The 25249-nt window shown below is 36.6% G+C and overlaps 1 protein-coding gene across 4 annotated transcripts in view; it reads left to right on the top strand.

The window, feature by feature from the left end:
- cad (carbamoyl-phosphate synthetase 2, aspartate transcarbamylase, and dihydroorotase) overlaps positions 1-25249 on the top strand; it is a 113031-nt gene that overhangs the window by 21146 nt on the left and 66636 nt on the right. For all 4 annotated transcript variants that reach the window (XM_039748999.1, XM_039749000.1, XM_039749001.1 and 1 more), the window contains exons 7-17: positions 837-1022; positions 1533-1642; positions 6248-6390; positions 9594-9725; positions 9827-10060; positions 13233-13454; positions 13672-13860; positions 17561-17685; positions 18209-18342; positions 18469-18581; positions 18908-19158. In XM_039748999.1, the coding sequence (XP_039604933.1) occupies positions 837-1022; positions 1533-1642; positions 6248-6390; positions 9594-9725; positions 9827-10060; positions 13233-13454; positions 13672-13860; positions 17561-17685; positions 18209-18342; positions 18469-18581; positions 18908-19158 (1839 nt within the window). The remainder of the gene's footprint in view (positions 1-836; positions 1023-1532; positions 1643-6247; positions 6391-9593; positions 9726-9826; positions 10061-13232; positions 13455-13671; positions 13861-17560; positions 17686-18208; positions 18343-18468; positions 18582-18907; positions 19159-25249) is intronic.

Genomic DNA, 25249 nt, shown 5'->3' on the forward strand with positions numbered 1-25249 from the left:
ACCTAAATCCGTTAAGTAGTTCTCTTGTGAAAAACAGACAGACTTTGGATTTTATAGCTCTCTATTGTATAAAAAAATATCCTGCAACGAGACTTTTTGGATGATTTTTTTCAAGTTCTGCGAGTTGAGACTTTGGCCATGAGATGTTTTCAAGTCACACCCTCCTCTCAACCATATTGAACCCCACCCACGGTCATCTCACTTCTCATTTGTGCGAATGCTTTTGACAGAGACAGTTCTTGCTCTATCAGCTCTTATAAATTGTAATGTTTTCCTCACTAGTATTTAACAGCTGTTGCTACTGTTAATAAATAGATAGATACTTTATTAATCCCAAGGGGAAATTCACATAATCCAGCAGCAGTATACTGATACAAAGAAACAATATTAAATTAAATAGTAATAAAAATGAAAAGAATTAAAATAAAATTAATGTTCGATTTACTCCCCCGGGTGGAATTGAAGAGTCGCATAGTGTGGGGGAGGAACGATCTCCTCAGTCTGTCAGTGGAACAGGACAGTGACAAAAGTCTGATTTATATATTTTATGATATTACAAGAATTGAACAGCATTGTTCATTTAAATAATGGAGGTACTTTTTAATAATAAGCTATTGAATAGGATTTCTGTTTTTGCTGTGGTACTGAACAGGTATTGAGAATCATAAAATTTTACTGGTTTTGGTGTTTAATAAAAAATTAACATCAGGGCATTCCTTGGAACATTTTTAATATCCTTGTGGGATAGCTGCATATGTAGGACATATACTTCATTTTTACATTATGGAATATTTACCTCTGAATTCATGTTATTTCTTTATCTTCTATAAACCTAGATATGGAAACAGAGGACACAACCAGCCATGCCTTCATAATGACACAAAGCGTTGTTTTATCACATCTCAGAATCATGGATTTGCTGTGGATCCAAAAACTGTACCTGAGGATTGGTCAGTTCTCTTCACAAATGCAAATGACCATTCCAATGAGGGTATTGTCCACAACTCAAAGCCATTCTTCAGGTATTTATTTGTGATGTCCTTCTATTTACACTTAGGCTCATGTTATAATATACTTCAGGATTATTTTGTGCTGTTGATTTTTAATAATAATTGAAGTGATTTTTAAGAAACACACCTGTTTACTAATTAATGTTTATCCACTTTTTAATTCATTTACTGGGATTGTTTTTCCTAATATTTTAATTTAAAATCTGACATTTATTAATATTTTGTGGTGGAAGCAGAATTGTTGATATTTTTAAATCATACAAACAGCATTTTGGGTTTTTATGGGACAAATTAGTACAATTTAGACACGTGTGTTTTGGGGTGTTTCATCCCAAATCCTCAGGGGCTAGCATGGTAAGAGGATTGACAAGTCTAAATTTGCCCAGTCTGAGTATGTATCAATGAGTTGTGTGATGGATTTTTACTCTGTCCAGGGCTGATTAATGCTTCATTTATACATATATTTGTGTGATGGTTGTTGTCTAATTTAGTATAATTTGGTCTCATTTTAACTTTTTTTAGCGTTCAGTTCCATCCAGAACACAAGGCTGGACCCGCAGACCTTGTCAGTCTTTTTGATGTGTTTTTGGATGCTGTAAAGGACTTAAAAGATGGAAAAATGGAAACAACTGGTAAGTGCTTCTAATTTTTTTTCTGTTTTTGAAATCCAGAACATTATAGTGTCATACTACTCAAAAAAAAAAACAAAAAACAGATACAGCAATTCACTTTTTAAAACCAATCTAGAGATAACATGAGAAAGAAATACAAAGGTTAAAGAATTCTTTCTGTAAAAATGTAGACTAAGATTTATATGCTTTTTATGAGACTCTCAGATTTTTGGAGCACGTTTAACACTATCATTCCAACATGGGCTCTTTTTCGAAGCACACTGGATAGCAATCCGTATAAAGCTTGAATGGTGGTGCTAGACGCTGTGGCTGTGAGAGTTTGTGTTGCTTCACCAGAAAGAGAGAGAGGGAGAGGTGGAACTGGCATCCACTAATCCAGGACAAGCTGGGTACAGATGGTGTAAGTTTAAACTTAACCTGTCCCCCATGAGGTACTCCAATTTAATACACATTTGCATGTACGGATTTTGAAAAGGGACCTCCATTCTGCCCTTGGGAATCATTTATATATCGACATGGATACTTACTTTGAATGGTGATGCCACAGATCCCATCTCCACTGCAGTCCAAAATTCTTTACAAAGTTATTTGCATCTGTGGACTTTAAACTGGGACCCCCAATCATTAAAAAGCCTCCAAAACATTTTGCCAGCATTTATTTTCTTACACTTCAGAAACATACTCCAAAAGTAAAAATGTTCAATTCAAATGTGTGGTATGTAAACATAATTGTTGTTTGTAATTTGTTAAAGTAAAATGTAATGAAGTGTTAGAACTTTGACCTCCAATGGCTAAAACACTTCAAGCTTGAGCATACATCTGTTCAAACACAAGAAAAATACTCCAGTATTAAACAACATAAACTACTGAAAATTATAAATATACAATGATGATACATGCTCAAAATTCACATTTTCCTTCTTGATTAGCCATTTCAATAAAAAAAATACGCTTTCCTGTAAAATTGTTGATGGCCATTGCAAAACGCAAAAGCTAATTCACTAGGAAATGCATAAATTGACCTAACACAGTAATGTTTTACTCAAGTGCAACTATATATAGCATGTTCAGGAGGAAGCAGCTCCATTGACCTAATAATATTATTATTACTTCTTATCTCACTGACAGAGTTATCCAAGGCAGCGTACAAGATCTGAGATATTGTTGGTTGCATTTCATTTGTTTTTCCAATTGAGCATAGAAAGGTGATCCGCAGGGTTTGAAGTCCTAGTTCCAGAATCTTAACCATTACTGCACACTGTCTGCCAATAATACTAGCCCATTGTTTAAAACAATTACATAAATAAAAATTACAGCTGGATATATATATATATATATATATATATATATATATACACATATATATATATATATACATATATATACACACACACACACACATACACACCTATACATACTTGCCCCCTGATCGCTTCGCTTTCTAACCCCCATTTTTTGTTTTTCCAGGTACACACTTTTAAGATTTTTTTTTTTTCTCTGTAAAAACAAACTTCAAAGCCTTACAATATTTGCATACTTCTGACATATCACTTATGTCCATTTATTCAATCTTTATTCGCCTTTTCGTTATTTCCCCGAGTAATAATTTCCCTTTCTTTGTGCTAATGCAATGTTTACTTTTTTTTTTTTGACACTGTCGGTTTTTTCTGCTTTCATATTCTGTATGTTGCTCTGTATATGTTTTGCGCTTAATTTTTTTTTTGAGTCTTTTGAATACCAGTTTTCATTATCTCTAACCTGCTCTGCATGTGTTTGGCCCCCTTGTTTTTTTAACCTTTTTATGAAGTTTTACTTTGTTTCTACTCTGTCTTTTATTTATGACCTCTCTTTATCCCGCTTTTATTTATTTTTTTTTAATGACACCTGTGTCGTGGTGATTATATTCTCTTTTTCGAATAATAATTTCTGTTTGTTTGCACTCCTGCCATCTTTACTTTCTTTTTTTTTATACTTTCAAATTTTCCTACTTTCATATTGTTTAACTTTCTCCACATATGTATCGAGCCAACTATTTTTTTTTGAGTCTTTCGAATTCCACTGCTTTCATAATCTCCAAACTGCTCTGCATGTGCCCACGTCCGTATTGGACGTACTTATTTTTTTTCAGTTCCACTTGTTCCGGGCTGATAATTACTTTCCTTATTTTCTGAATTTGCAAATAGATTATTCTTTTTCGTCTCTCCAACACTTTTAAGTCTCTTTTCTCTGTGCTGCTTTCTTCTTCGCTTTGTCGTCTACGTTTCATTTATAACGTATTATCCTTATACGCTTTATATGCGTTGAGAACCCTGAATCTGTGTGTGCTCAAAGCCAAAATACGACTGAGTGTGTTTTCTGGCTGCCCGTGCTCTTATTTGGTTGTAAGTAGGGCGTGTCTTGCAAGAGTCTCAGTCTCCAAACTGATTTTTGTACGCCATCTCAGGTAGTCAAGACCCCGTGGACAGTTTAGCATATGTATAATTGTGATCTAGTGGGTCCGCAGCTCCAAATGGATGGGCAATTTTTAATAAATAATCTATTTGGCTGTGTCAGTCTCCGAGTGTGTGCTTGCACATCCGCAGGGTATTGATGATATAGTTGGAGCAAGAGCCACCTGCATGTTAGGATGTGATCATTCTCAGTTGCTTCATTGGCTTCCTGCAGTGCATGATTGAGATGCTATGCCCATGAAGCTGTATAAGTACGGGTCGGCACAGGAGATTGTGATAGTAGAAACAATGGCGGAGGTTAATGACAGAAGAATGCAGGAGGCCGTTAAAGGTGTGTGAATGACTGAGGCAACTGGGAGGAGAGCCCTGGAAGAGTATTTGGCTGACACTTGGGGCAGATGGATTGGGTCGCTCCAGCTGATCATCTCAGAGGAGCAGGAGTGACCAGAATTATGGATAGCTCAAGGAGGCTTGGGAGGGACAGCCTAGCGTGAGCACCCTGGTCATTGGGTACCCAAGTCTCAGTCCGGAGAGGGAGCCTGTACATAGCTAGGGGATGGAAGGCTGGGAGACCAGTTGAAGATCCGCTGCACCTGTGGATAGGGCGACTCCCCTGTTGAAAGGCCCGTATTGGACAAACATGGGAGCTGCCAGTTAAAAGGGAGAAGGCACCATTGTCCTTTTTATATTAAAAAAAAAGTTTCCAGCCTGTTGATTTTTGACCTCATTTTAAAGGATTTGTTTTTGGAATTTAACCTCCACTTTTTCACCTGTTTATGGATCATTTATTTATTGAAATATTTTTGAAGCACTGCAGTATTTATTTGGGCACTGTTTTGTTTTGATTTGTGTTAATAAAAGCACCGAACACTTTTATACCATCCCCTTGCTCTGAGTGTGGTTTGTCCTCATCTGACAGCTCATTTGCTTACGTTCTCGACGGTGACGGGTTCAAGAGGCTCCCATATCTAGAAGAGAGAGCATGGAGCAGGACCCGCACCGTCACAATGACATTTAATGTTTTTGTATTTGGTAGAATTGGGGTGTGCCTTGGCATTTTCTGGGATACAAAAAGTGTGCCAGCACAGAATAAAGGTTGGAAAACAATGCTGTACACCTTTACTTCTAGCAAGCAAAAAGTTCTCTGTAGCAGCTATCTCGCCTAAAAAGTGACACAGTGCATTACTTGGGTGGTTATTTGTGTTCTTTGCATAAATTAAGGAAATACTGGAAAGTGGAATAATGGGTAATGATAAATATTGTACTTCTGTTTCGTAGAATTTTCTTATTATATTAGGGTAGTCAGCACTTCAAGCTACCTGATAGACTGTCAAGTTAAATACATATGGTACTAGAGACTTATTTTGGTTTTAGCGCCAGTCACAATAACCTATTTTGAACTTGGGTGGTATAATATTTATCCCCCTTTTAATTCCACTCCCCTGTATCCATTTCGGTATGTATAAATCAAGAAAATGAACACTAGTACAGTATGAAGCAATCTTCTCGTTGCTTTCTCTGGATGCAACAATATTTTTTTTAACATGTTAAACTGCCCACGTTACTCACAGAAATTAATGTGTTAATTTTCCCTGGCCTAATTTAAATATTCTATTCAGAAAGGTACTTAGTTTCATAGTACTTAATTGATAGCAGTTTAAGTGAGCCCCATTGTCCTTATTAAATTTCCTGGGTGAAACCGATTAACACAGCTAGGATTTCAGTATGTCTTCAGTATGTCATTGATTTTATTTGCTTTCTGAAATTGTTTTATTCATTGGCTCTGTAACTGTTTGATTAACAGTGAGCAAAAGTATAGTCCAAATTTAAAAAAGAAAAACTTGTACTGTCGGGCTTTGAGTGCCTCATAATCGTCTGTGTGCCTCCTTATTAATTACACATCACTACTTTGGGTCCACGGGCTTTGAAAAATAACTTGACTCCAACTTGCGTTCTCTCTTTTAAGGTAGGTTTGCACTAGGAGCTTCATACAAAAGGTTAGAATGCTAGTGCAAAAATAGCTTAGGTTAGGTCTTGTCAGTGTTTTCCTCTTTTCGTACTCTGATATATATTTTTGAAAAAGAATGTTGAAGGAACCTGTGTTTATTTTTTAATCTTCCCAATCATTGTATGTTCTTCAAATCTTTATATGCAGTTAAACAAAGGCTGACAGAACATTTGACGTATAGGAGAAGTCCTAAACCTGATGAAATTATACGTCCTCACAAAGTTCTTATTTTGGGTTCTGGTGGTCTGTCAATTGGGCAAGCAGGCGAGTTTGACTACTCAGGATCCCAGGTAATATGAAGTGTATTACTAAATTAATGTTGAGTTCACTTTTGTTTAACAGACAAATATACAACCTGTATGTTAATTAGTTGCATATTTTTTGCAAAATGTTAACATTTTAATCAAATATTAAATATAAAATTTAAAATTCAAAAATTTTACTTTTTTAAATGTTTGTAAAACATGCATCAGTTCATAAAAAGGGGGCTGATTGTGACTGTTCTTGTGCAGTGTTTTAATTGTTGATTTCTTACACTGTGATATGTCAGGATTTATATTGACAGCTGGATTTGAAATAGCTAGGTATAAAATGGATTATTTACTTCTGAAAATGTGTTTTCTCTGCAAGAGTACATAGCATCCTCAACTCCCATATGGCCATGTAAAATATGATGGAAAATTAATAGTTTTATTTATTGAATCTTTCTGTTTCAAATGTTAAACTATTTTTTCATTCAGTCCTACAAAATAAAAAAGAATTACAAACTGGAGCCCTCACATTTAACAACTTTGTTGCAGTAGCCCAAATTAATCAACGCATATTGGAAAAAGTTCAGGTTATCATGTTGTGGGGTGGAGCACATGAAGCTCATATTGAAGGATTGTAAAATAATAAATTTGATAAAAATTGATAAATTGTAAAACTTGAACATTAATTATTTAATGCAGTTTTTCAATTGACACATTACAAATTCTTGTTCTTCATCCTTTGTTTGCTCCTGTTAGGGGCTGCCATATTTTCCTGTCCTCTGCATCTTGCTGTGTCACACCCACCACTTGCATGTCCTCTCTCACCACATCCCTAAGGCTCCTCTTAGGCCTTCCTCTTGCCAGGCAGTTCTATCCTTACCATCCTTCCAATATACCCAGTATATTTCCTTTGCATATGTCTAAACTAACACAATTTGGCCCCTCTGGCTTTGACTCCAAATTGTCCAACCTGAGCTGACCCTCTAATGTACTCATTTCTAGTCCTGTCCCTCTTCATCACACCAAATACAAATCTTAACATCTTTAACTCTGCCACCTCCAGCTCTGTCTCCTGCCTTTTTGTTAGAACCACTGTCTCCAACCTATATAACATAGCTGGTCTCACTACCATCTCGTAGACCTTCCTTTTCACTCTTGCTGGTACCCATCTTTCACAAATCACTCCTGACACTGCCTCTACCCACTCCACCCTGCCTGCACTCTCTTCTTCTCTCTTGCACACTCCCTGTTGCTCTGTTCTGTTGATCTTAAGTATTTAAACTCGCCCATCTTTGCCAACTCCTACTCCCTGCATCCTCACCATTCCTCTGGCCTACCTCCTTCACACACGTGTTCTGTCTTGATCCTACTGACCTTCTTTCCTTTCTTCTCTAGGGCATATCTCCACCATACTGCTGCTCACTGATTAGCCTAGATTCCCATAGCTTCATGCCGTGCCTGATCAATTTTATCTCTCTGTAGCTCTGTACACTCCCCTTATTCCTAAAAACTGGTACCAGTACACTTCTCTACTTCTTGGACATCCTCTCACTTTCCAAGATTGAATTAAACAATCTGGTTAAAAGCTCCACTGCCATCTCTTCTAAACACCTCTGTGCTTCGACAGGTATGTCATCTGGACCAAAGCCTTCCTATTCATCCTCTTCTTAGCTCTCCTTACATCTTCCTTCCTAATCCGTTACACTTCCTGGTTAACTATCTCATCATCTTCCAACCTTCTTTCTCTCTCTCTCAACTTCTAAAAGTAATCTTTCCATCTGTTCAACACACTCTCCTCGCTTGTGAGTATGTTTCCAACATTATCCCTTATAACCCTAACCTGCTGCTGATCTTTTCCAGCTTGGTCCCTCTGCCGTGCCAATCGACACTGGTCCTTTTCTCTCTCCTTAGTATCCAACCTCTCATGCAACTCATCATATGCCTTATCTTCAGCCTTTGTCACCTCTCTCTTCACCTTGTGCCTCATCTTCTTGTATTTCTGTGTACTTCATCTCTCTAACTGTCGCACTTATTGTTTGCCCCCCTCTTCCTCTGTATACTCTCCTGTACTTTTCCATTCCACCACCATGTTTCCTTGTCCTCCTTCCTCTGTCCAAATGTCATACCAAGCACATTTGTATCTATTTCCTTTACCACTTTTGCCGTAGTGGCTCAGGTATCTGGTAACTCTTCGCTGCTGCCACGTGCCTGCCACGATCTTCTGCATTTCCCTCCTTGACACCATACCTACCCATCACCTCCTCATCCCCTCTGTTCCCTTCACCAACATGTCCATTGAAATCTGTTCCACTCACCACTCTCTCTCTCTCCCTTGCGTACACCCCCCACCATTTCATCCAACTCACTCCAGAAATCTTTTTGGATGTATGCACGGACAGCATTCATCATCACACCTTCGATTTCCAGCTTCAGAATTTTCTCTCTGTCTGACACTCTTTTCTTCTTCAAAACACATTTATCATGCTGTTCCTTCAGGATAACCCGTACCCCATTTCTCCTCCCATCCACACCATGGTAGAATAATTTTAACCCACCACCACTGATGCACCTGGCCTTACTCCCCTTCCATCTGATCTGATGCACACACAATATATCAAACTTCCTTCTCTACATCTTATCAGCGAACTCTCTCCCTTTACCAGTCTTACTGCCAACATTCCAACTCTCTACCCTCACTTTCAAACAGCTTCCCTTCTTCCTCCCTCCGGACATGCCTTCCGTCTTTTTCTCATTTGGCCAACAGTAGTTCAGTTTCCCTGATCACCCTGTTGGCTAACAGTACTGGTGACGGCCATTGTTAATATGGGCCTCTTCCAGTCTGGTGTGGAAATAAGTATTTTTGTCCGCTTACTGATCTTGCAAAATTTTACAACGGGTGCCCTTCCTGATGTAACCCTCCACATATATTTGGGCTTGGGACATGCTCGAAGAAAACCATCTACCCCATGGCTAGCTTACAGTTATATAATTACAACAATTATAGTGAATTTGTACTAAGTTAAAATTGGCCATAAATTCGTGTAACGATTTAATAAACTAGCTTTTTAATTCAGTGTAGCACACTGCAACGAGAGCTAGTTATATCACACACATTGCAAATCTGAATGGCTTAAATTTAGCGCTTTTCAGAAATAATCATAATCGAAGGTAAAAAAGGTTTAGAGCAGCATGCTTTCTTTAACTGTTCATTGCTGAATTAACTATTACTGTCTTTATTTTAGGCCATAAAAGCACTTAAAGAGGAAAATATTCAGACTGTTCTCATTAACCCTAATATTGCAACAGTACAGACATCTAAAGGACTGGCAGACAAAGTGTACTTTCTTCCAATAACGTTGGAATATGTCACAGAGGTAAATGCATTACCTCACTTCAAAATAATTTTGGATGGATCACTAACAGTGTATTGTTTGTTAAGCCATTGATCTGGTATTTTTTTTAATCTGATATGCAGGTTATTAAAAATGAGCGTCCTGATGGGATCTTGCTAGCTTTTGGTGGCCAGACTGCCTTAAATTGTGGGGTGGAGCTGACAAAGAAAGGAGTGTTAAAAAAGTATAATGTTAGAGTGCTTGGAACACCAGTGGCTGCTATTGAAATGACAGAAGACCGGAAGGTTTTTGTCGATAAGATGGAGGAAATTAATGAACATGTTGCCCCTAGTGAAGCAGCATTGTCACTAGAGCAGGTAAGTGTTTGTTTGTGAGTTTGGAGAATTCAGAATGTGGTGTTGATTTTGGAAGAAAATGTTGAATCATAATTACTGACCAAAAATCTATACAACAGTTACTACATTAATCCAGAATGGAATGCTACTGTGCAAAGGTTTACATAGAAAAGTTCAAAATATGACTTTTGAAGCCAAAGATTGCTATAAAATACACATTTCTTTCTTTAAAAGAGCTTAGATATATTGACCTGCTTTTGCTATATGTTGCCACCACATGTTTGCCAACTAACAGTAGTGTTATCTTTTTGTACACAGCATTCACTATATGTAAACCCACATCGTCAGAATGTATCCGGAGTTTTTGTAAATATTTGTTCTTTTCTGCAATAATATTCAAAGCAATTTGTTCCATAATTAGATATATGGGTATATTAGATATATGGAAGAATCTTTATAATAAAACAAGCTAATTTAGTGTACCTTAAGTAAATTATTTGAGCCATTTACCCATATGTTGTGTTAATCATATAGCATTAACTTCAACAGTGTTGTGAATGAAGTGAGCCACCAATCCAGGAATGTGGAGCCTGGTGGGCCATTACTGAGGTGTATGCACAGTGCAGTAAGGTTGCATCCTTCAAAGGTATCAGACCTATAGTTAAAAATCCTTTTTTGTTCCTTGCTGAGTTGAAAGCAACTCCTCTATCTCTGGGATGATCAGGAGGGGATATCTAGCAGAAAGGCGTACATTGATATAGGCTGGAGAAGTTGGAGTCTATTGCCTGTATAATGTATGTTCTGGTTAAAACAGTAGCATTCAGCACTTTTCTAAAAATCTGTTCAGACTGGAAGCATGCAATTATATATGAACGGTATATACAGTAATGGCCAAAAGGTTTGTCAGTGACACAGATGTATTTTTCAAAAATTACAGCTTCAGTTTTTGTGGTGGCAATTCACATCTCTTTATTATAAAAAAAAAATCCTGGAAAGGTAAAGTAGGGCAACGAGACGTGATCTTCTCGGAAGAGCACAGCCAGCAAAACACTCAGTCGTGTAAAGGCACATAGCACACACAGATCCAGTGCTCTCAGCACATATAAAGCGTATAAGGACAATACGTTCCAGAAGAAACGTCAACGACTAAGCAAAGAAGAAAGAGAACCACGGAGAAAAGAGACCCAAAAGAGTTGGAGACAAAAAAAGGCAGATGAGAGATTATGAAAGTAGTGGAATTTGAAAGGCTCAAACAAACAATGGAGCGATACACATGCAGAGAAAGGTAAAGAATATGAAAACAGTAAAATTCGAAAGTATTGTAGCGTCCCAGCTAGGTTGTTCTAAGTGACTGTTAGGTCCAATTGAGGGAGGGCGGAGTACAGCATGGAAGACTGATAGCAAGGTATTGGTTGATGTGGTAAGGGGGTTGGGCGAGACCCGGGACATGAGGGGTTGGAGAGGGTGCTAGAAAGTTGTGTTTGGGGTTACGTAGTCGGCGATCGTTCAAGTAGAACTTTTGTGACACTGTTAGTTCAGTCACTACAGTATCAGAAAAAAGATAGTAAAGATCGCATTAGTGCAAAAAAAAGGAAATTAATCATCAGGACCAGGTGTACTTGGGAAAAAATAGCAGGACAAAGCAAGGTCAGAAATACAAGGCAAAGAGCACAAAACAAAGTCTTTTCAACTTTGCATCATTCAATGCACAAAACGTAGATTTACACAATAATGGACCATACGCTTTGAGAATCTGTTTAATTTAAAAAAAAAAAACACAATTTGGTCAGGTGTATATTTATGATCACAGAGAAGCAATGCAAATTTTAACAGGTGACATGACAGGTAATGTATACACTCTGCGAATAACATTAGACATCAAAGGAGATCTTGATATGCCATTCGTATTAAAATGTTTACAGTTTCCGGTGAGAATAGCTTTTGTTGTGACAATTAACAAATCACAGGGACAAACATTAGAAGAAGTCGGATTATTTATTAGAGAAACAGAAACAATATTCACTCACGGGCAGTTATACATTGCGTTGTCACAATGTGTCTCCAAAAACGGAATCAAAATTCTATGCGATCTTGAAGAAAAGGTAATTCCAAATATTGTTTTTAATGAAGCTTTAAAGTAAAAGTGCAAAAAATGAAATTGAAACAATTCCAAAGGAAAAAAAAAGCTTTTAAAATTGTATGTCCGATTAACCAAACACAGGGGTTGGTAAGCAAAGTGAGCAGGGTACAGAGCCCCCTAGTTGTTTTATATTATTGTGCAGAGTGATTAGATCCATATTAGTTCATTGCAAAGAGCTTAATTAGCGTAAAAAAAACAAAACTTTTTTTCCCCCACTTATTTTGACCCTGGCACTCTTCGTAAGGAGTCAGCTACAGAAACATGTTGCCACCAGTGCAGAGCCTGTTCAGAATTGGCAGCAGGTGGGTGTGAGTGCATTTGCACGCACATTGAGGTAACAACTTTTAAACCACGTGCTTGTGTCAAGAAGGGGCAGGAAAGAAGCCACTTCTTTCCAAGAAAAACATCAAGGACATTTCATTTCATCTTCTGATGGTATCCTCAATTTTTCTGATTTTGTACCTTTGCTGTAAATAGGCTGATTGAAGAACTTTTTTTTTTTTTTTTCCTGCTTTGTCTTTCACAATTAACTTGGTTCTTTGGAACTGGTGTTTTCTGCATCTTTAATGTTGTTTGAGATTTGAAGATGGGGTGGAGCCTGTTCAAGTCCTTTGTAGGACCCATGACTGCATGTAATGTATATCTGTCGTGCCAGAAACAGTATTACTCATAATTCAAAGGTAAAAACACCATTAAAGAAAGAGGAAGAAGAAATATTAATTAAAATGTTGAAAAAGTGTAACTAGAAAAATTATTACAGTCCTGATTTGCCTCTACACCATCCTGCATCAAATTTTATTAGAAAAGATGGATTGAAGTTAATCTCTTTTTGCTTTTTTAAATATAAAATAGTTTGAGAACATTTCATATAAATATTTGACACTGTATTCACAAACAGAACTACTATACAATAGTTGGTTTAGTGTTTTGAAAAGTGCTAGTACTTTTGCTACTTTTCAAATCGTTAAATTCGATGAGAGGCACCATTTTATTGTACAAGAATTTCTTTGTGTATAAATAACTTAAACATTTTTGCCTCCCATTTCTTTTTAGGCTTTGGCTGCTGCTGACAGACTTGGTTTTCCAGTTCTTGTGCGTTCAGCGTTTGCTTTAGGAGGACTGGGGTCTGGATTTGCCAATAATAAAGAGGAACTGACCTCTCTGGTAGCGCAGGCCTTTGCTCATACTTCCCAAGTTCTTATAGACAAATCACTCAAAGGATGGAAAGAAATAGAGTATGAAGTGGTCAGGGATGCATATGACAATTGTATTACGGTATGTATATTGAAAATATACATTATTTTTTATTTTATAATCATCAGGGATGTACATGATAGTTATTATAGTGTGTATAATTAAAATTCCCCTTTTATTTTATAATTGTTCATTCTCTCCTTTTCACATTTTATGCCACCTATTCATTTTAAAATTCATGGTGTTTACTTTCATGTTTTTGATATGAGTAATCTGTGGGTATTGTTTGTTTGTATAGGTATGCAACATGGAAAATGTTGATCCATTAGGAATTCACACTGGAGAATCTGTTGTTGTAGCTCCTAGTCAGACACTGAACGATTATGAATATAATATGTTGAGAAACACAGCACTCAAAGTTATTCGGCACCTTGGCATTGTTGGGGAGTGCAATATCCAGTATGCACTTAATCCAGAGTCAGAACAGGTATTCAATCATTTTTTTGTTGGGTAAATTAATATAACCTGTGAAATACTAAATTTACTGCTTACTTATTGTATTGTTAATGTTCTTATTGTATTGTAGCACCTAATGGAATATGACATTTAGAGTTACTGTAGTCTGAAAGCTATTCATATGTAATAAGAATTTAATTCTACTTTTATGCTATACTATTTATTTAAATCATGTTATAGATAGATAGATACTTTATTAATCCCAAGGGGAAATATATATATGATGAAGCTGTACAATGTTTTTATATTTCATGTTTTTATTATAAAACACAAAACTGTTCTATGAAGCTGTACTGACATGCAGTTATATCTAACAGATATCCGTGGATGTAATAAGTAAAAAATTATGGTTGACCACCTACTAAAATCTGAATAAGCCCTTGTCCTGTATACTTTATTAGGTTATATTAAATTACTTCATTTTTGAATGGAGGAGTTGGACACTAGTGCAATGGTTGGGATGCCAAAACAGCTGAGCTCCTTTTAATTTACATTTCCCTAAAGCAGAAGTCCAAAAGTAAACAAAATGCCGTGTTGATGATACATCTCTTTAAATTGACAATAACTCTTACTGTAGAGAGCTCAGTCTCCCTGCCTTTTTTGAGGCTTCCTATCTCCTGTTTTTTTATGGGCCCTGGCCAGAGTAGGGCAGGACCGGTTCAGGCCATTGCAGATGGGGCTATGTCTCCTCTCGTGGTGACTGCTCTGTGCATTAGGGAAAGGAGGAGGTATCATTAGTGACCTAACCCCCTCTTCCCCAAGGCAATACTTACCAGAGAAGATCCCAATACATATGACCAGGCAGTCCCAATACATATGTGTTACACATTATAATATAAACAAGGGGGAAAAACGAGTACTGAATGCATCAACATTTTTCTCAGTAAATACAGGCAGTCCCCGGGTTACATACGAGATGGGGACTGTAGGTGTGTACTTTAGTTGAATTTGTATATAAGTCGGAACAGGTACATTATTTTAATAAATGCTATTGTTGACCGACTGTAACCAAGTGCTCTGCCAATAAATGAAGTTTCACCTCTCTCTGACCTTTTTATTATTTCTATTTTATTTACAATGGTAATGGTTTTTCTCTTCTTTATTGTATCACCGCCACTTGCATCAGATTTGTGTTTCAGAGACATTGAAGACAAAAGGTAAAGATGCGCTCTTCTGCACAGCACTGTACATGCTATCACAGCAGGAAGGCACCCGTCATCAACACGTCTGATGTTCTAAAAAAGAGACAACTTCCTGCTATGTGTGTAACAGTACAAGCAGGCTTGCTATTGAGAATGAGTGGGGGCAGTTCACCACACAGTCGCCTCCACTACAATATGCTGCCAGCAGTGTCCGTCCACTGAGAACGGAACACGGTGCGGCCAAAGGCGGGCAGTGAATTGCCCACCACCACCACCATTCAACAGGTAGCCACCTGAAGCACACTACAGTGCTACTCCCTGCCGCCCCGTTCTCACTCGATGGCCTACGTTCAGCCACAACCGGGTCACTGCTTGCAGCATTACCAACTGCCCACCGAGAACGAACGGGGCAGCCGTGTGTTGTGGGTGGGCAGTGAAATGCCCTCCTCCGTTCCATCTAGCCTGCGTCCAGTCAGGAGCAGTAGCAGCGAACTGCCCCATCAAGCCTCCGTCCTGCACACGAGTGATAGCTGTGGCCCCGGTGACTATGGACCACGGGTCACCGTTTGCCGCCGGGAGCTGCCCGATGGACACTACACTGCATGAGCAGCGAAATTGCCTTCGTCCACCACCGCTTGCAGCGTCCCCAGGCTGAAGATGATGAATCGGCAGTTACAGAGACACATGCGTCACAGCTGCGGCCCCATTTGTAATTTGTAACCTGGGGACTACCTGTATATCCCTAATGGGGCTATTGACATGAAATTTTCACCAGTGTCAGTAACAACCCAAGTATTTCACACATACAAAGAAATCAAAATGAATAAGTCCAAAATTAAGCTATGTGTAATAAAGTGGAATGACACAGGGAGTTAGTATTGAGCACATTTACTGAAATGTATTTAATACTTAGTAGAAAGCCATTATTGGTAGTGACCGCTTTAAGATGCCTCCTATATGGAGAAACTAGTTGCATGCATTTTGATCCATTCTTCCATAAACACTGTCTTCAAATCTTGAAGGTTCTAGGGGCCTCTTCTATGAACTCTGATCTTCAGTTCTTTCCATATGTTTTCAATCGGATTCAAGTCGGGTGATTGGGCCATTCTAGCAGCTTTATTTTCTTTCTCTGAAACCAATTGAGAGTTTCCTTGGGTGTGTGTTTGGGATCATTGTCTTGCTGAAATGTCCACCCTTGTTTCATCTTCAGCATCCTGTTAGATGGCAGCAGATACTTATCAAGAATGTCCTGGTGCACTTCTCCAGTCATCCGACCTTCAATTATATGATGTCTGCCAGTACCATATGCTGAGAAACAGCCCCACACCATGATGTTCCCACCTCCGAACTTCTGTTTTTGGGGTGATATGTAGTGCCATTTCTCCCCCAAACATAGTGTGTACAATGACATCCAAAGAGTTCAATTTTGGTCTCATCTGACCAGACTATATTCTTCCAGTATTTCATTGACTTGTCCAAATTTTATGCAGCAAACTTTAAACGAGCTTCAACTTGCTTTTTCTTCAGTAGTGGAATCTTGCCTAGTGAGCGTGCATAGAAGCCATGGCGGTTGAGTGCATTACATACTGTTTTCTTTGAAACAACTGTACCTGCTAATTCCAGGTCTTTGTGAAGCTCTCTGCGAGTAGTCCTTGGCTCTTGGAAAATTCTTCTGATTATTCTTTTGACTCCTCTGTCAGAAATCTTGCAAGAAACACCTGGTCGTGGTCGGTTTATGGTGAAATGATGTTCTTTCCATATCCAGATTATGGCCCCAATGGTGCTCACTGGAACATACAGAAATTTAGAAATACATCTTAAACCAATGCCTTTAGAATGTTTTGAGAGCGCTCTTTACATTTACCCATCATAAAATGCGACTTGTGCGACACCTTGGTAATGAGAGTCCTTTTTATAGGCCATCAATTATGACTAAACCAGCTGATATTAATTTGAACTGATAGGAGGCAGGATTGCTTTCTAAATAGTGACACATTTCAGGTGGTTTCTTGGCTTTCCATGCATTTTTGCACCTCCTTTTCTTCGTGTTCAATACATTTTCCCTGTGGCATTCCATATTATTACACATGACTTAATTTATGGACTTACTTGTTTTGATTTCTTTTGTATGTGTGGATTACTTGGGTCGTTACTGACATCTGTTGAAAATTTTATGTCAATAGCCCCATTAAGAATATATTTACGGAGAAAAATGTTGACACATTCAATACTTATTTTCCACGCTGTATGATATGTAATAACATTTTTTTGTGCAAATGCACATAGAATATAGAACTTTTAGAGATTAGTTGGTTGTTTATTTATATGACTTGTTGGTGATTTTTTTTTTTTGGTTCCTTAATGTACTGCTTTGAATCATGCAAACTTGTTATTGCTATTATTAGTTATAAACATTATTTATGAATATGTAAAGATCTAACTGGTTATGTAGTTCTTTTATTTGTATGTATGCTCTTTAAATTCACTAAATGCAGATTTCTTTTTGATTTTCCCCCCTCCTTTTTATAGTATTATATAATTGAAGTTAATGCTCGTCTTTCTCGAAGCTCTGCCCTGGCTAGCAAAGCTACTGGTTATCCTTTGGCCTATGTTGCTGCAAAATTAGCACTTGGCATCCCTCTTCCTGTACTTAAGTGAGTTACATTTTTACTGTGTTTCTGATTAAAATTGCGTTTCTTTTCTGTTATGCATTTTTTGAGCTCAAAATGCTTTCATGTGCATCTCTCTTAGAAGGTCTTTTTTGCACATTATAAACCAGATCTTTTTAAAATAAAAAAGGGAAAAAAGTCTTCACTAAATTGGGCATTTTTAATTTTTCTGTTTACACGGCATGTAATTCTGCTAAATAAATAGTATTACTGAATTACAATAGATGTTCACCTCATTGATTTCCGTTTTTCTTTAATGATGGAAGTTTTTCTTTAATGGAAGAATTTCATTTACTTCAGTGTGAATGTTTTTCAGTATTTAATAAGTTGTTCAGGTTGGAGACATTTTTTCTCTGTTATGCTTGTTACTGCTGAATTAATTTTGAAAATATTTTGATCAGAAAGAAGTTTTCTCATCTACCCATTTTGTATCCCCTTTTTAGAGTGATTTTAAAAAAGATAAAAGTGCTTACTTTTTGGATCATTTCATTTTTTTTTTTAATTTTAGGAATTCTGTCACAAACTCTACTACTGCAAACTTTGAACCCAGTCTTGATTACTGTGTTGTGAAAGTACCACGATGGGATCTCAGCAAATTTCTTCGAGTGAGTACAAAAATTGGGAGTTCAATGAAAAGTGTTGGTAAGTGAGTAATAATTTGCTTTCAAAATGATGATATATCCTAAATTGTGCTTTTCTTAAATAGTTTGTGTGTGTGTAAGTGTATATATTGTTTTTATATATATATATTTTTTTATTAAACTCTAGGAGAAGTAATGGCTATTGGCCGTAATTTTGAAGAAGCTTTCCAGAAGGCTCTGCGAATGGTGGATGAAAATTGTGTTGGATTCGACCACACCATTAAATCGTCTTCAGATGAGGTTGTACACTTTTTTTTTTTTTTTTCTCAAATTCATGTACCTTAATCATCCCCTACTTCATATACCTATATATGGTTGAACATGGTGCTTCTGTGCATTATGGAAATAAACTTCATGAGTTTCAATGAAATGTTGAAACTGCATTAATGAATATGGCCTGTGTTTTAATTTTTGTGATTTTTATGTTGATTTTCATTGCATAAAGTTTAATTTTTCCTTCATGCTTCCATTTATTCTTTGTGAAACATGCAAAAACATATCTATGATGTTAAAAAAATGGTGTTTCCATTTGAACTGTTTCTTTCTTTATTAATATATCTATTTAGGAGCTGGAGACGCCAACAGATAAAAGGATTTTTGTACTGGCAGCAGCCCTTAGAGCTGGGTATTCTGTGGACCGTTTGTATGAACTTACTAAGATTGATCGTTGGTTTCTGAACAAGATGAAAAATATTACTGATCACACTGCAGTTTTAGAGACTTACAGACCAGATGAGACCGACATACTTCCTGAAGTACTGTTAAAAGCCAAACAGCTGGGTTTCTCAGATAAACAGATTGCACTTGCTGTTCAAAGGTATGTTGTTCTTTGAAAATTAAATTTATGAAGAACACACATCCAAACATGAAGATAATTTGTGATAGATGTTTTGTTCTTTATTATTTCATTTTTTTAATTTTCTGAAAGGTTTTCTATCTAACTGGTTATTTTATTTCTAAAGATGTATTCTGCTCTTCTTGGCTACTTAAAGTTTTGCATGGGCACTGAAATCAAACCCACTCAAATCCATTGCATTTTGTACTTATACATTCATTTTACCCTACACCAAATTTCCACCTCTTGACACCATATAACTGTTTCTTTTTTTTTTTTACTTATTAATAAAAAATACCAGTTCATCAGTAAAGTATATATAGTTGTGTCCAAATGGATTTTATTTGTAATAAAGTGAGAGTTGTGCTTTGAGATCCATGTCCAGCCACTGACAGTGAATTTATACTGGTAAGTTCTTAAGGATTCCCATGGGTTTCCTCCCACTTCCTGAGACATGCACATTGGGGTTGATTGGTAACATGTGGTGGGCGAGTGTGTGCACTGTAGACAGGTACCCCATCTAGAGTTGCTTTGTGCATGGCTTCTGTTGGCCCTCACTCCTACATATCTGTGTTGAAAGAGATGGTTATATATAGCAAAAACAGAACCAAATCTAAAAATCATAACAGCATATTCTAATTTTCAGACAGTTTCCTTAACATTCAATGAAAATAAGTGTCCAGAAATGCATCCTTTAAAAAGTAGCCTATCCCTTATTCATCAGTTAAATGTACCAATACCGATACTTTTAACAATTGTTCATGTAACACATTCTTTTAAATATGGAAACATTGTTCATCAGTGGAGATAGTTTTGTTACATTTACTGTTAATTCAATAAGGTTTTTACACTTTCAAAGTAGCTTGACTGCATCTGAGGATTCTTTTGTCTTGTCTGTTAACATGTGCCTATTCCAACAGCTACACATGCAAAGCAAAGTTCCATCATAGACTGGATGCCAGTAACTCAAAGAACACTATCAAAAATTCACACAATTCTGAGCATTTCTGGGGTCAACTGAAAATATTTAATATGTATACTTTGGAATTTTGGAAACAAATGGACTCCCTAGATGAAAACTCTCAAATACACATGGAATGTGCGATAAATCTCTGCATTTACAAAAAATACAATGCAGTTTATTTTTATATAGCCCACACTCACACTAGAAGTGTGCCTTTTGACAGCCCCCCAGCCTTGACTCTCTAAGAAAAGAAAGAAAAACTCCCAAAAAACCCTTGTAGGGAAAAAAATGAAAGAAACCTTGGGAAAGGCAGTTCAAAGAGAGACCCCTTTCCAAAAAAAGGGGAGGGGGGGGTCAATACAATACAATACACAGAACATAACAAAAGTCCTCAATACAATATAATGGTACAATAGAAATCTTACAAGTACAGAGCAGAATCCAACACTAGATGATAACACATAATACAATTTGAGTCATTGCTGGGCTGGCCAATCTGATGAAAGAACCGCTCTACCTGATGATTCCTGCACTTCTCAATCAGAGATGACTTTACTTTAGGCAGGCAAAACAACTTGGCAGATGGGCAGTGGCACCAAGTGCCACATTTGAGTATCGAGAAGAGAAACAGAATAGGTAAGGGTTAGTAACAAATTATAATGATCATATTACTTATGTTTTAATGCTAATAACTAACAACAGAGATGCAGTCTGTACAGTTAATCAGCAGCTCTAGTCAGGATATGATAAACTGAAGTAGTGAGTCTTCAGCCGGGATTTGAAATCTGAGACTGAAGGGGCATCTCGTACAGTAGCAGGCAGACCATCCCACAGTTTAGGGGGCCTGTAACTAAAAGCTCGACCTCCCACTGTTATTTTAGTAATCCTTGTAATCATAAACAGGCCAAGATCTTAATGTGCTCTCTGCTTTGTAAGTCATGATAAGTTCAGACAAGTAAGCCAGACCTCCGCCATTTAAGGCTTTATATATTAAAAGGAGGATTTTGAAATCTGCCCTAAACGTAACCTGAGTGCCAGTGTAAGGATTTAAGAGCTGGTGTTATGTGTTTGTATTTCCTTGTTCTTGTAATAATTCTTGCAGCAGCATTTTGGATTAACTGGAAGCTGTATAAAGAACAGTTTGAACACCCAGTGAACACTGCATTGCAGTAGTCAATCCTACTAGAAATTAATGCATGAATTACTTTCTCAGAATCCTGCTTATTTTGAAAATGCCTTAATTTCCCAACATTTTTAAGATGGAAGAAACATAATTTGGACAACTTTGTAATGTGCTCATTAAATAACATGCTATGGATGAATGGCAATGGATGGATGAGAACTACTTGCCTTTAAACAGACAAAACACTGATAAAACAGAGATATTAATAATTGGAGGGAATGATGCTGATTGTAACAATATATTTGTCATCATTTAATTCACCATTAATTTTACTGAATTAGCCTGCAATCTATGAGTTATCTTTGACTCTATCTACATTTAATGGAGTAATATTTCAATTTTGAGTTTCAACTTTAAGTTATAATTAAATCTGATGTGTGGTTATGATTATGAGTTGGACCTTTGACAATCTGGCAAAATCCTTCTGAATTTAACAAGTAAAACATTTGCCAAAAGTTTAATTTTCCACATCAATGTATATTAAAATCCCCCATCAACACTATGTGATCATAATTTGTAGCCAAATCAGGTAAAAGGTTGCCAAATTCAGTTTTGAACAGTGAATATGACCCTGGTGGTCTGTAGATTAGCATTGTAATTGTGTTGGAATGTTTTAATGTTCAAAATAAATGCCTGAAAGGATGTGAAGTCGCTTACATTTTTAGATGTGACTAGCTGAAATACCCGGCGTTACCCAGAAGAAAAATAAAGTGTTTTTTTTTTTTTAATAATTGAGAAAAATATAATTAAAAAAAAAACGCATAACTTTAAAATAAAAATAAATTAACAAACAATGAAGACTGACTAATGTGCTTGTATTGTTTATTGAAGTGCCTTGTTACATAAAATGTTTTTAGTTTTTCCATCTTTAGCCAGTATATAAAGGTTCTCATACCCTTGAACACGCCACATAAAGTTGTCCATGTGAGGAACAGGCTCTGTCCAAATTGATTCCAGCAATTTTCAATGATTGTGCAAATGTTCCGAGCGTCAAGTGGACATACAACAGACACATACAAGACAACAAACATACAAGAGCATATCTCCAATTAGTCTCTTCTGAAATTCTTTCGCAATCAATTAAAAAAATGTTAATTATTTTACCTATGTAAATAAATAATATAAGTTAAATATAACTACTTGTATATTTGTTTTATACTTTACCTTCAATTTTACTTTACCTTACTTTTTACCTTCACAATATTCTAATTTTCAAAGATACTGAATTTGGGACTTTCATTAGTTGTCAGTTATAATCATCAAAATTAAAAGAAATAAACATTTGAAATACATCAGTCTGTGTGTAATGAATGAATCTAATATACAAGTTTCACTTTTTGAATGGAATTACTGAAATAAATCAACTTTGTCATGATATTCTAATTTTATGACCAGCACCTGTATAATATCATTTACCAAAACAGCTTTACTTTCAAGAAAGTGTGCATTTACTATATAAAGTAAAAAAAAAAAATCACTATTCTTTTCCAAAACACTTGGTTAAATCATGCAGCATAACTTTTATGTTTGCACTTTAGCTCATACATAAAAATAGTTTTTCCAAATAAGCAAGTCAGTTTCGAAGTACAGTAGAGTCTCGCTTATCCAACATAAACGGGCCGGTAGAACGTCGGATAAGCGAAAATGTTGGATAATGGCAGGTGTTAAGAAAAAGCCTATTAAACGTCAAACTATGTTATAATTTTACACATTACGAACCTAATAATCGTGTTTTACAACAAAACAGAAAAAATTATCTGAAAAAATTAACTTAGTTACAGAATTGTCTGAAGTTAAATACAGTATGTACTGTACTTAAAAAGTTCAGTCCTGTGATGATTTAAAGACATTTTTGATCGTAGTCTGCTTTCCTGAAGAGTGCCGTTTCTTCGCTGTCAAGTCTCTCCATCTTTGCAGCATCATTACGTCGATTCCTCTAGCAGCTTCTTGTTGCTGAATGTAATTAATTGCAGTTTTTAGAGCCTTAACTCCGTCGCTCATATAGTTAACATCCGCACAAGCGTATACTGTTTACTACAGCATTGTCACCGTGTGTGTGTGTGTGTGTTTGTGCTGTGACGTGCGAGTCCCTGTCTTGCACCTGAAAACATAAAGCTGAGTCTCAGTACTTTAGCAACACCAGCTTTATTAAGTTTGAAACCGTAACATCGCGGTTAATTTAATACTGTGCCCTGTGCATTTATAATGTTCCTTGTTTCTCACCCATCGACGGCAGACGCTTCTAGCATGCCCGCGATCTTTTTGGATTCGCTTTTATGGCAAACTGCTACAGCGCTGGGAGACTGCAATTGCTTTGGGACGCTCTTCTGCGTGTCGTCCCATTGGGTGGAATCCCGCAAAAGTTTAGAAAATCATTCACACCATCCATGATTCTTTTCAAAGGTAAAGGGCAGGTTAATTTGCTTTATGTATTTTTACTTTATATTTTGTATTAATCAATTTTATATGAATAGTTTTGGGTTGTGAAACGAATCATCTGAGTTTCCGTTATTTCTTATGGGGAAATTCGCATTGATATACTATACGAGTACTTTGGACTGCAAGCTCATTTCCAGAACGAATTATGCTCGCAAACCGAGGTTCCACTGTAATTAGCTGCAGTAGAGTCGGGAGCAACAACAAATACATTACACTCACGCTTGCAACTTGCAGTTCTCATTGCCGATTGTGTTTTTTTGGTGTGGTGGGACGTCGGATAATACGGAATGTTGGATAAGTGAAGGTAGGATAAGCGAGACTCTACTGTATTTGAGTACATGAGTCACACTACTCTACAACATTAGTATTAAAATCCAGTTTACTATAAATGCTGATTTTTGAAACCCTGCATGGAGGGTACAGCAATTGCTGTTGCTATAAGAATTCAGATCTTCAAAGTCAAGCATGTCCATGATGGTGAACACACATTTCTGTTAGAAAAGTAGTCTGTCATTGTTTCAGTAATCTGATTCCAAAAATTGATACTGACTTCTCACCATGGAGCTATCCACAGCTGAGGATGAAGTACGAATAAGTAAAAACTTGTTTTACTTTTTGCAAAAATTGATTGATTTGTATGGAATGATTGCAATAAAATTAATAAAATTTCAAAAAAAAAACAAAACTTGTTAGCCAATTGATGATGACATATGTATAGTGCACTGTCAGTGTCTCTACATTCAGGATATACCACAACTCAACTTTTTCTTTAGCTTAAGTTTACTTTTGTCTTTGTATAGGGAGGTTGCAGATATTTTGACTGTCCATTTTCTTATCCTGTTAGCTAGTGTATGTTTATAGCTGCTACCCAAAAACTTATAAATAAATAAATGATAAAAAAGGAAGTAGTAAAATATTACTACATTAAAGATTAAATATGACTTTCAGTTGTCATCTGCAATTCTATAATTTAACAGCTATAGATTAATTAAAACAAAAGAAGCATTTATCTTACTTTACATGTACGTCCCTGGTACACCACTTTACAGCTCTTATCTTTTTGATTGTTTGTTCCTAGTGTCCGATAAAGAACTTCATGCTGGCTAACATTTTTGCTTATGATACTGCACATATATGATTTGTCCTTGGGTTGTGACTACTGTCTTGGAATTTCCTATTTAAAACTTTATTACAGTGTGAACACATAGTTAAGGCATTGTCCACTATATATCTAAACTACGCTAGTCATTTCTCTCGTGATTCCCACCCAAGTAACAGGCAGAACCATTTCATATTTACCCACTCATAGACACTAGAATTTTCCATCTTTCAAGTTAGTGCTAAGCTGCAGTCTCACTGATCATAATAGACCTTGGGGAAATTTTAATTACATGCATTTTAAACAGCCACAGTAAATAGCTAAAGTACTATTTAGAATGTTGTTTAAAAATACATACACATTAGTTTATATACCTTGTTTGTTTGTT

Source organism: Polypterus senegalus, chromosome 3 (assembly GCF_016835505.1).
Source record: "Polypterus senegalus isolate Bchr_013 chromosome 3, ASM1683550v1, whole genome shotgun sequence".
Taxonomy (NCBI): domain Eukaryota; kingdom Metazoa; phylum Chordata; class Cladistia; order Polypteriformes; family Polypteridae; genus Polypterus; species Polypterus senegalus.